The 12,668-nt window shown below is 37.2% G+C and overlaps 2 protein-coding genes and 1 non-coding gene across 3 annotated transcripts; 1 reads left to right on the top strand and 2 right to left on the bottom strand.

Moving 5' to 3' along the window:
- Positions 1-331: 331 nt before the first annotated feature.
- LOC121753882 (putative DEAD-box ATP-dependent RNA helicase 29) lies at positions 332-5,714 on the bottom strand. The gene is made up of 11 exons (XM_042149163.1): positions 5,156-5,714; positions 3,425-4,586; positions 3,271-3,328; positions 3,064-3,171; positions 2,622-2,664; positions 2,217-2,290; positions 1,733-1,785; positions 1,475-1,556; positions 1,297-1,353; positions 1,061-1,196; positions 332-901 (listed from the first exon to the last, which is right to left on the bottom strand). The coding sequence occupies exons 1-11, from the start codon at positions 5,526-5,528 to the stop codon at positions 510-512; spliced, it is 2,538 nt and encodes an 845-aa protein (XP_042005097.1). The 5' UTR covers positions 5,529-5,714; the 3' UTR covers positions 332-509.
- A 1,236-nt stretch (positions 5,715-6,950) lies between these two features.
- On the top strand, positions 6,951-7,022 carry TRNAC-GCA. The gene has a single exon. It is a non-coding gene; the product is annotated as a tRNA-Cys (tRNA).
- A 661-nt stretch (positions 7,023-7,683) lies between these two features.
- LOC121801056 (protein DETOXIFICATION 48-like) lies at positions 7,684-9,403 on the bottom strand. The gene is made up of 2 exons (XM_042200528.1): positions 9,275-9,403; positions 7,684-9,191 (listed from the first exon to the last, which is right to left on the bottom strand). Exons 1-2 carry the CDS (start codon positions 9,326-9,328, stop codon positions 7,749-7,751), a joined length of 1,497 nt encoding a protein of 498 aa, XP_042056462.1. The 5' UTR covers positions 9,329-9,403; the 3' UTR covers positions 7,684-7,748.
- Positions 9,404-12,668: the final 3,265 nt, after the last annotated feature.

Genomic DNA, 12,668 nt, shown 5'->3' with positions numbered 1-12,668 from the left:
TAGTGTCGCGTCAGCATCATATTAATAACTTTCACTTTCAACTATTTTAAAGGATAATAAAATTGTAAATTTTAAACTTAATTGTCAAATTTAGTGGATTTCAAGAATGTTAAAGAAAATTGTAGAAAAAATTGTCACTTTGTATATTACTTTTATAATGAAATGTGAAAGTAATAATTTAATGAATTATTAAGTCTAATTATTTAATATAATAAAATTTAAATTTTGGAAATAAATTATAAGGCACTCTATAAAAATTATATAAATCTATAAAAAGTGTTTATGTATAGTGGCGGAAAAAGTTCAAAAAATAAAAATTGACTAATTTTAATAGACACACCAAAATGGCGAACTTCTCTTAAAATAAAAACCTCAGTCGTATGACTGATGAAATGTTATTACAACACTAAATATCAAAATTTGGATACAGTGCAACTCAGTTATAACTTGGCCATAATTTACATATATTCCATTAATTTTAGTTTATGCAAGTTATAGTCAAACCAACCCTAGTACTTGCCCTTTCCTCTATTTCCACCACCACTCTTTCCTTTGTTATCAAACTTCCCCTTACTTCCAAACTTCCCACCACCACTCTTTCCTCTATTTCCACTCTTTCCTCTATCATCACCACCCTTTCCTCTATAGCCACCCTTTCCTCTATCATCACCACCCTTTCCTCTATTGCTACTCATTCCTCTCTTGCTATTCTTTCCAAACTTCTTTCCTTTCTTGTTCTGTTGGCTCTTAAGATAAGAAACACGGTCCGCCTTCTTTTGCCGGTCCTTGCTAACCTGGTTGAGATCCTTGATCTCAGATCGGACATGGGCATTGTGTACAGGTCTTTTAAGGTTTCTTCCGCCCTTGAATCCCCGGTTGTCCCCTCGGAAACCAGAAGCACCTGTCAGCAAAAAAGTTGAGATGATCAAACACAGATCTGTAAGAGCTTCTATTGTTCAAGTCAATATCGTAGACAGAATGGTTTGATTGTAATCAATGGTGTGATTTCGTCCTGGGAGAGAAGACATTCATGTCATAGTAGGCTCGTATCCAAGATTACCTGATGAACTAGCACTTCCATCTGCAGCACTGTCGTTTGTTCCTCTAAGAGATACCTTGCTGTGTGATTTTTCTTTCCATCTCTTGTATATCCCAGTGCTCTTGGCTTTCACTTTCGCGCCACTTTCTGTTTTAATCTGTGCAAGACAGAATTACACGCAAACAAATGTGCCACCAGTTAAGAAGAGCCAAACAAATGAACTTAAAGGCATAATTTTATTTGCGTGTAAAATGTACCTTCCCACTGGCCGTCACACGATCTCCATTATTCAGCTTGATATACTTTTTGCTTCTCTGCGCAGCACAAGGATGGCAGGTCAAATTAGAATACAGATGCTCATGAGTTCGTGGGTGCCTCTCTTCTTATATTTTATTGGAAAATGAAGATTGGTATTAGAAGAGCAGCTTGTGGTACCTTGTCCCAATGATATGTAGATTTCTGCTTCTGCATTCCAGAACCATCATCGGCATTGATGTCTAGAACTGCAGCATCCAACCTGTTCATTAAAGGATACGTCAATCTCCATCCGCACATGATAGTCAAATGAACACTAGATTGCAAACTTTGGGGCATTTTGCAGGGAGTGAGATATTGGGTTCAGTGATTGAGGGTTCAAAGATTTCATGCTATACGAAGATACCAAGATATTTTATCAACAAATGTCACGCTCACCTATTTGATTCAAAGCCTTGGTTACCTGTCACTGCAAGTCCTGCTTCAAAATGCTGTAATTGACAGAGATATGAAAAGGTTATCTCAATTATAATAGACCATCAAATCGAATGAGTGTAAAAACTACTCAATCCATCCATCATGAGCGTGCATCATTGAGGTCACGGGTTTTAATAAAATGTTAGGTGGATATTTAGTTAGTGAAGAGAGTATCTCATCAAGGGAAAAAAGTGGGTAAGGCTTTTTGTAAATAAGGATTATTTTTTCACAAAAGAATTTTGCACTCCTTTTGTATGGCTGGATGCCTTATTGTTGCACACTGGTTGGTGGACAGAGGGAGTATGTTATAAGAGCTGAATAGTAATTAGCTACTACTATGCAAGAGATTGTAAAGTACAAGAGGTAGTGACAGGTGTTGTGTGAAGTTGATCAAACTAGCAACTGTACAGTAAAGCCATGAAAACCAATAGGTTGTGTAATTTACCTGGTTTACAGGTACAGAACTTATGAAATACTCATCATCTTTGAAACTCTGAGCTTTCCTTTTCATGCCAGATACTGCACAGAATAAAAAAGAGAAGCGGTCAAACTATCATGCTAATGTCTATCTGCTTAAATCGTGAAACTCTCCAAGCATCAAATATCAATATGTCTATGCCAAAACCAAGTAGATCAAAAAATTACTAATAAACAAATTACAAAAAGAAAACATCCTTGTGTCTTTTGTCAATTCATTTGAGACAAGTCAATTTCTTGAACCACAGCTAGTCTGTGTTAAATTGTCTTTCCCCATCACTCATTCCAACTGATATAGAAACTCCCTTTGTTCCATCTAATACTCTCTCACATAATATTTTAGAGTATAACATTTGAAGTTCAAAAAAGGCACCTTGTTTCTGCTTGGTTTTTGGAATGTCATCAGCTTCAGTTTCCTACAACAAAAAAGAACTTACTAAATTATCTGCAGAAGACACGCAGAAGTAAGCAATAAATTCATTAACTTGCATTGGTCAAAATGATAGAGATGGAGAGGACAGAGTTTCAGGGATTTGCTCGGCCCACTTCTATGTCAGAACGCATCAACTCACCCAAGGGTTACAAACGGTAGATGGGAGTTCACAAAAAAAGAAAATAGACTTATTTTTATCAATACATAATAAAGGGCAAGGAAACATAAACACGGCTGCCAAAAGAAAATAAGTGGCATCAATCCTCATACTCTAAACACTGTATCAGTCAAATATACTAAGTAGCAAGCAGTTTATTGTTGAATACGAAAAATCAGTACATCATACAGTCAAACACTTACAATATTTTGCTAAATCTATTACCTTCTTAGCATCATCATCTCTGGAACGCTGTTGCTGAACTTTATTAATCACCTCCTCATGAACAGCTCTTTTAATCTTCATTATATCGGACCATTGACTAGCAGATCCCTGAAATTTCACTTAATCGTCAAATTTGGTGAAGATGGCATATCAAAACGATTTTTTAAAGACTAAAAGTCAATGAAAGGATGGACAATAATATGTTACCTGATGATTTTTTGATTTTGCAGTATCCCCTTCAGCTTCCAGAATGGTTTGCTTGGGTCTGTTGAGATAGGTCATGCAATGGTGGGAGATAAGGAAAAGGAGACAGAAAATCGCAGTCCTAATGTACAGATAAGAATGTTGACATAAGACATACCTAAATGCTTTTAGACGCTCAGAAAAGGCCAAAGCTGTTAGTTCGTCGCCACCCAAGACATTCCTAAACATTGGATGTAAACCTTCACGAGGCAATTTTTTCACTCTTTTGATGGACTCCTTGGATGGTTTCGCTTTCGTCTTTGAGTACAATCCAAATGCTTTCGATAAAGGTCCCTTCAAAGTACTCAATTCTGCAGATGAATCAAGTATTTCTCGGACTCTGTCTGAAATCAGATCTATAGGTCTCTGGGGCAAACGCCCATAAACAGTGTCTCCATTTGCCATGGCTTGATCTATTCTAGTCATAATATCATCCATATCTATCAGCAGCTCTTCCTCTGTTGGAGCAGGCCTGATCGGTTTCGAGAGAAAGAGATGAAGGTCTAACATGTAAGCAATGTCCTCTGATGTAACAAGAGAATATGCAGCCCCGGTTCGGCCAGCTCTTGCAGCTCTCCCCACGCGATGTACAAAGAGCTTGGGTTTCGGAGGAAAGTCGAAATTGATCACATTATCAAGTAAAGGGATGTCAATTCCCCTTGCAGCCACATCTGTCACAATCAGCAACATTGTCTTTCTAGCCCTAAATTCTGATACATGAATCTTGCGGGCATCATGATCCATATCTCCATAACAAACAGATGCCTTGATACCATCTTCTTTGAACATAGCATAGAGAAACTCGACATGATATTTGGTTGCAACAAAAATTAGAGTCTGTTCATCAGAACGTATATGATCCCTTACCAAATAAAGCACTGCAGCATGTTTTTCTTCCTCTCTTAAAGTGAAAAAGTAAAGTTTCAAGTCCGGACTTATCTTCGTCTCCAAATCGAGCCTGACTAGTTGAGGATCCCTAAGACCAGCCTTTGCAAACTCTGCAAGGGCACTCGGTAAAGTTGCACTGAAAAGCAAAGTCTGACGATTCTCGCTCAATTGTGCAAGGATCTTGTGCAACTGTTCTGCAAATCCCATGCTAAAGAGGCAGTCGGCTTCATCAAAAACAACATATTCCACAGTGCGTAAAGACATGTCCTCAACCTCTTCCAAATGATGCATAAGCCTACCAGGAGTAGCAATTATGTAATCAGGACGCTGTGCCAATTCCTCAAATTGGCTTTCCATACTATCACCACCAACTAGTAAGCTAGCGCGTAGGCCTACATAGAAAAAGCAACTTTGAAGTGGAAATTTCACATCTTACACATACATCGCAAGATTTATGAATAAGAACATTACCCTTTATGTAGACTGTGACCAATCAACTCAAATCAATATAGCCACTCAATAACGGTAGCTACTTTCTATATACCTCAGATGATGTAATCATGTAACCAAACGGACAAATAAGATAATTACTTCAAGTTCAAGTAAAGAAAATCCAATAAATCACAAGTACCATAACACAAACATAAATGTATCAACTTACATCTCTATAGTGCTAGCCCTTTAACACGTCTAAATACACAAGTGCCTTTACAGCATTCCAAACATTCACCATCATCACTAATCAAGATCTATGATAAAGTGACCATTTTTACCTACTATATCTCCAAAGATGGCAAGCTACCACAAGCAACTCTACACAAAACTAGCTAATGAAGCTTAAAACACAGTTAATTCTCAAAACTCATAAAATCAAACAAACAAACAAAAACACATTTTTCATCCGTTTATCCATCTAATCACACCACTAACTAACAACAAAATCAAAAATGGATCAAATTACCTGTATATCGGCCAAGTTCTTTAGCGAATTTGAAAGTCTGAAGAGCTAAGTCACGCGTGGGCGACAGAATTAGAGCCCTAACTCCAGCCTGCGGCACGTGCTGCTGGAGTTTCTGGAGCATGGGAATCAGAAACGCCGCCGTCTTGCCGGAACCAGTGCGTGCCATGGCGACGACGTCGTATCCTGTTATAATCAATGGCATGGTTTTCCTCTGAATGGGCGTCGGAACTCTATAACCCTTCTTCTTCACCCCATTGTAGATGTTGAGACTCAGTCCAAGAGACTCGAATCCACATGATTTCGATTTCTTTGCTTGTTCCTGCTTCTTCTTGAGCTCCGTTTTCGAAGCAGCCAGAATGCCTCCCACTCTCATCGTGGCGGCGGAGGGAGATTAATGAAGTGGCGGCGCCGCTTCGTTTAGGGCATCTCCAACGGCAAAACGCAAATTTCCAGTGAAAATTAAATCACACAAAAAGCAAGAGATGCAGAGAAGAGAAACGAGAAACCAGAGAAGGGGAAGAAGACGATAGCAGGCAGAGAGAAAATTAGGTTTACAATATATTTAATGGCATGGGCTAATTAAACCACCTCCAATTAAACATACGTGGAGTATTTATTTGAGAATTAGGCTAATTAATTACTATTATATGTATGTAATGATGCATATTATTTATTTGTTTTGGGACGATTTTATCAATATTTAGTTCAAAAAAAATTGATATTTAGTTTATTTTATATAAATTATTAGTATTAATTATTTATTTTGTGTGATTTGTGAAAGTATATTTAATATAATTTATTAAATAATTTATTGAGTATTAGTTATTTTATTGAGTATGAATTGTAATATTAGTATTTAATATTATAATATAACAAATTAAATAATAGTACAATATTTAGTAATAAAAGTACTCCTATAACCCTTCTTCTTCACCTATCGTAGATGTTGAGACTCAGTCCAAGAGACTCGAATCCACGTGATTTCGATTTCTTTGCTTACTCATGCTTCTTCTTGAGCTCCGTTTTCGAAGCAACCAGAATGCCTCCAGCTCTCATCGTGGCGGCAGAGGGAGATGAATGAAGTGACCGCGCCGCTTCGTTTAGGGATCGGAAAATGAGGGTTAGTCTGTGTGAGAATTGGGATTTAGGGTTTATGGTACATATATCTACGGTAATTGTACAGTTTTTTATATTCATATATAGTTATATTTAACATATATAATCATTATATTGATAGGTTTTATGATACGATATCATGTCTATAAAAGCACTATATAAATTTATAATATTACTATATTTGTAACCCTCTTTCAATGAATTTGGAAATAATATTACTATATAAATTTGGAAATAATTTAATGAATTATAAAGTTTAATTATTTAATATAATTTAAACAAAGTCTTGGAAATAGTTAGAGGGGACAATAGGTGGAATATTTGGGAAGTGATTTAGGAGATGTTGGTGTGGGAAAAACTAAGACACTCTTTATTTCTCAAATTCTCTCAACTTTTCAAAATGTTACAACTCATCTCCATAAAAATTAATTCTTGATATTTTGGTAGAATTAATTAGCCTAATTCTACTGAGTAAAAGCAAAATTAGAAAGAGGAACGAATTTGAAAATTCAACTCTTCTCCAATATTTTACTAGTAGAGGTGTGATCAATTGTTAACTTTCTTAAGCTGCTAACTTGCTAACGCATCAACGCAATGTATTAAAAATGTCAACACAATGGCATTAAAATAACGCACCCATTTACTAGTAATATCTAATTATTTACATGTTAAACATCATGGGTCCATAGCTCAGTGGTAGAGCAATTGACTGCAGATCAATAGGTCACCGGTTCGAACCCGGTTGGGCCCTGTAATTTTTGTATTTAATTTTACATTCTATTTTGGGGGCCTTGTAGTGTATCGTTTCCCATTTTTTTTATCTCGCTTTTGAATTTGATACTATAAATTACGTTTACTGATTTACTCTATAGTAAAAATAGCAAATAGATTTAATTTGCTTTAGAAATACTATAAGAATATGGATATACTCCATTGTCAAAATAATTGAGATACTAAGGACATTTTTAGTTATAACCTTTTTCTTTATGCTATTTTCATTGGAAAATTACGTAAATTTTTTATTGAAGTATATCTTCTATTGAACAAATAAAATGACAATTATTTTTAAGCACTTTTACTCTTTATCTAGCATAGTGAGTGATAAATATAAGAAAAAAAAGTTACAGTGTTTGATTCGTTTACACTACACATTTGTCAGCATAAGAGTCCATCTTAAAATGGGTTGATCTTTTGTAAATGGCATGTCAATAATAATAATCCTGATATTATTATGCTAATACAAATAGAGACATAAACATTGAAAGGTAATACGATTTTGGTCATATTGCATCAATACAATGGATCATGTCATGACATGATAAATAAAGATTCTATATTATTGTGTATTACAAAAATAATACTCCTATAAATTTGTAATGAAATTATTAGTTAAAGTCTGTGTTTTATAGTGACATGGCCATAAATAAGGTGACTTGGAAGATTGAATCATTGAAAACCAATCATTATCATTTTATCATCAGCACACAACAAGAATGAGGGGGTGATTTTGAAGCTTCAACGTCTCATTCTCTCTCTCACCATCTATCCTATAAATACCTCCATCATCACAAACATTATCCCTTTTTCGGACTTCTCTCCCTCTCTCCATCTCCTCCCTCCAATCCGTCCTCCACAGCACCGCCACCATCGCCGCCGCGCAGCTCACCTGCGCCGCCAGCAGCCCCATCCACAGCCCCCTGAACCCCATCCCCATCCCAAACCCCATCACAAACGCCGCCGGCATCCCCACTAAGTAGAACGACCCCAAATTCACCCTCGCCCCCACCCCGGGCCGCGCGCTCCCCCGCAGAACCCCTCCCGCCGCCGTCTGCGGGCAGTTCCCCAGCTCGCACAGCCCCGCTATCGGCAGCGCCGCCGCCGTCAGCTCCAATATCTCCCCGTCCTCCGTGAACAGCCTCCCCCACCTCTCTCTCACGGCGGTGGCGAACACCACCGCCGCCGCCCCCATCGCCGCCGCGCAAATCAGCGACGCGATCATCGCCACGCGCGCACGCGCCGGCCGCCTCGCGCCGAGCTCATTCCCTACGCGCGTCGCCACGCCGAGGCTCAAGGCCGAGGGGAAGACGTACATGAACGACGTCGTCTGGATCAGAATCCCCATCGACGAGAGCGTCGCCCTAGGGTTCGCCAGCTGCCCGCAGAGCACGATCATGAGCTCGTACCACCACCACTCCAAGCACACGGAGACGCACGCCGGCACGGCCAGCCCGATCAGCGCCGACCAGCCACGTAGGCACTCCGCCGTCGGAGAAATCCACGATTTATCGAATTCCCCCGAAATTTGCAGAAATAGGCACAGGAACAAAACTAGGTTAAAATCCGTGATCGCAGTCGCCAGCGCCACTCCGGCGACGCCGAGATTCAAACAATTCACGAGCAAAATATTCGCCGGAATGTGCAGGAGAATCGCGAGGAATGACAGGGCCATCACCGGCACCGTCACCCCCTGCGATCTCATGAAAATCCGGAGAGGATGGAGGAAGCTTAAGAAGAAGAGATCAGGAATCGCGAACGCCACAAAATTCCCGGCGACGGCGGAGATCTCCTCATCCTGATTGCACCAGAGTAGGATGTACTTCACGTTGAGCCACACGGCGGCGATGGGGACGGAGGCGGCGAGGAGGAGAGCCACTGTGCGGTGGAGAGTGAGGCCGAGGAGCTTCATTTGATCGGCTCCGTATGCTTGGGCACAAATAGGCTCCATCCCCATAGCCAATCCGGATACGACGGCGTATCCGGTGATGTTGGCGATGGCGACGGCGAGAGCACCGCCGGCGAGCTCAAGGTCGCCGAGGTAGCCGAGGAAGAGCATTGAGATCATGCTTCTGAAGTATAAAATCAGCCCTGTGACCATTGTGGGTCCCGCTATTTTCCCCATGGCTTTCAATTCTTCAATCACCTAATTTAAATTTTTTTATAAAAAAATTGATCAAACAATGTTGTTTGTTGTTCAATTGTAGCAAACTAAGTCAAGAAACTAACCTCTGATGCTGTTGGCCATCTATGGAGTTCTTGATCGTCTGCACGAAGATCCATCGTGTTTGTGGTAAGGTTCGAGATATTCGTGTAGGAGGGAAGAGGAGTTTGATGTTACACATAGCTTACTCTTATGTACATATATATTGAAATTGGATTTGGAGAGAATGATGGAAGAAATTGGGGAGGAAAGCTAGTGATCAAGTGAGGTAGTTATGATTTTGTATTGTTAAGTGAAAAGGCAATAGGGAGAAGAATATGGGAAAAATAACATATTTGAGGAGAAAGCTATCACTCAAGGTGTGTATATATACATGGGAGAAGTGAGGGGTTGGGCCCCACATTTCTTGCTTGTGCAAAGTACTAACATACATTTATTAGAAATCATGCAAGAATTTTATGCAAAAGAGTTGTATCATACACATGAAAAAATATCTATATGGGAGCAATACTTTCCCTTTTCTGATTCAGCCTGTCATGACTTCTTTGTTTTTGGATTAAACTAAATAAATGAGAGGACGCACTAAACGTATAAAGTTATTGTATCAAAAATATAAAATTTTCGATATTCGTGAAATTCCAATTGGATGTTGTACGAATAAGTCTTCAATGATTAATTGGGAGGCATGAATTGATTGATAAGAAATACTAGATTCAATTCCCCCTAGTTGTCATGAAGTGACACTACTATATTATTGAGTTTTGTCTTTCAACTTATATTGTAATAATCATGATAGAGGGGAACACACATTTCACAAAGTATAGATATGAAGGTCCAAAGGATTATCTCCATTGTGAGGCATACAATCAAATCTATCCAAATATACAAAAATGAGAAGAAATTTGTATCAGTCATAATTCATTTCAGAAATTGAAACAATCTCTTGAAAAAAAGGAATTGTTGGGAACAAGCATGTAGTTTTGGGACATTAATATTTGTGGCCATGGAAAAGGCTGTGTTTGTCCTAAAACAGCATGTTATATTTCATTGTGATGCGACCACTACTCACCTTGTCTGCAACTGCATTTTGAGAGACAAACAACTTTTGGCTATTTACTCAACTTGAGAGGCACAGCATTCTCAAATCGTTTTTGAGGAGCCCCAGTTTTATTCTTGATTTTGTTAGCATGGGATAAGATACCGCTTGACGAAGTTTTTTATGATTGATACTCCTTTCGTCTGTCATTAAATATCTCAATTTATCATTTTGAGCTATATTTAATTTCATTTTCACTATGTAAGATAAGTCTCACCTATGTTTTATTACTATAAAATTAATATAAAAATAAGACTTACATTTCATTACTTTTTTTCAACCTAGTTCCTTTTCATTTCTTAGAGTGAGGCTCTATCTATGAATTTGTGGTGGAGTACAAATTTAGAAAGATAAGAATCATAATAGTATAAATATGGTATAATTTGTGGTGGGCTACAAATTTAGAAAGACAAGAATGATAGTATAAACATGGTAGTATAATTTTCAGTTACCTTTCATAACACAGACTACTTAAACCCTCAATTTATTCTACACATTGCACAAAGTGTTCTTATCAACAAGTAAAATAGCTTCTATATATGTACTTATGTGTTTTGACTCATGTTTTCAAGAAGGCTTTGAGCTTCTTTTTTTTTTTTGTTAAAAAACATTAAGTAATATAGTAGACAAGCCATTACATAAGGATAATTACAAAACTCGTTCAATCAGTGTCGAATCTAGGAGGAGTCGAGGGGGTCGGCCGACCATACTGTCGGCTCCAGCGTCGTAACACGGCTTCCGACCTCTTCAGCGTCGCGCCTCCACCTCCACCCCAAGCGTTATTTTGTTTCTCCATATTGCCTTACAGTTGCTGCAGATCAGTTCTAATGGGCCACCAGGACTTTATATTGTTGGGCTTTTATTATTTTTGTTCTTTTTTTATTATTGAAATCAAACCGGACTATATTTTTCAATCATTCTGCAGCCCAGTCCACTTTTTAAGTCATACTCTTTTATTCAATTTATTTTTTGTATTTTGGTGCATTTGTATGGCTAGAATTAATAATACCAGTATTAATTTGTAGTTTTGGAACCTAATTTGTTGAGACAGTTATAATTTAGTCGAGAGGTAGATAAAAAAATTTGGTTTAGCATTGGAGTTTATTTATGTTATGTATATTAAATATTAATTTAATAAAAATTTATAGCGGTTATCTATTTATATTTTCTGGAATTTATTGAGTTATATTTCAGAATTTTGTTCGAAACTTCTAAAAATAAGTTTTTATATGCTTTTTGTTTGTATATGTTCTTCTTTTGAAAAGTCCGTGCAAAATAGAAAACCATAGTAGTATTATGTAAATTGTAATGTATTTTGAAAAAATATTTTTTAGTAGTATTATACTAGTAATCCTATTTATAATTTTTCCTACTCCACAATATTTAACGCCTGGATTCGATTTGTCATTGTGTTCAACTTTATTTAGTTAAAGGGAAGCTTAAGCGATAACCACTAAAACCATTTGGCCCAACTTTATATTTTTCTGGATTCGTCATTGTGCTTTATTTAGTTAAAGGGAAGCTTAAGCAATAACCACTAAAACCATTTTGCCGAACTTTATAATTTCGTTAACCTGCTAAGGTACGGTACACCTTATCGAACTTATAATCGTTCTCCTAGTTGTTTAGAGCATTTGTCTTTAATTAAACTTTCAATTTCGATATGCTGGAACAACACTATTTTAATACAACGACCGTCCATTCATTAGCAAAACTATGTTTGATTTAATGTGTACATATATTGGCTTAATCATAGAATAATGTATTGATGTAATGATAGAATGATTAATATAGAAGATCAAAAATCTCATTCAAATTTACTAGTCATAGAATAATGTATTGATTTAGTGATAGAATGATTAGACATATTAGTCAATAGTCATAGAATAACGTATTGGTATAGTAACAAAATAAGTAATGATTAATGTGTCAAAATTTTTCAGGGTATAGTAAATAAAATGTGGGCTGTTGTATAAAATTACTTTTTGGGCAATAAGTGGAAGCCCATGATTAATGTGATTAGTACTTCATGATTGCATCTAATCAAGTACACATAGCCCAATTATTTATGCAAGAGCTAGATTCGGATTTGGCATCTTGAATATTCTTCTGTACCTAAAATCGTACAAATCAAATATCTTCTTTGGAATATGCAACTAATTGGATGGGTGGAATCGTGCAACGAATATTTCTGGCATATTCTTCCAACTATAAATAGCTGGGTTATATTTTGATTCGTTCCTCAATATATCAAAATCCATTTTGATGAATTACTATTAAATTCGATTTATTTTACAGTTACTCTAATATTTCTCGGTTGATATATGAGGTACAGTTTCATGTACTAATAATCCCTCTGTATT

Source organism: Salvia splendens, chromosome 1 (genome assembly GCF_004379255.2).
Source record: "Salvia splendens isolate huo1 chromosome 1, SspV2, whole genome shotgun sequence".
In the NCBI taxonomy this organism is placed as follows: domain Eukaryota; kingdom Viridiplantae; phylum Streptophyta; class Magnoliopsida; order Lamiales; family Lamiaceae; genus Salvia; species Salvia splendens.
This window is presented reverse-complemented; position numbering and strand designations above follow the sequence as displayed.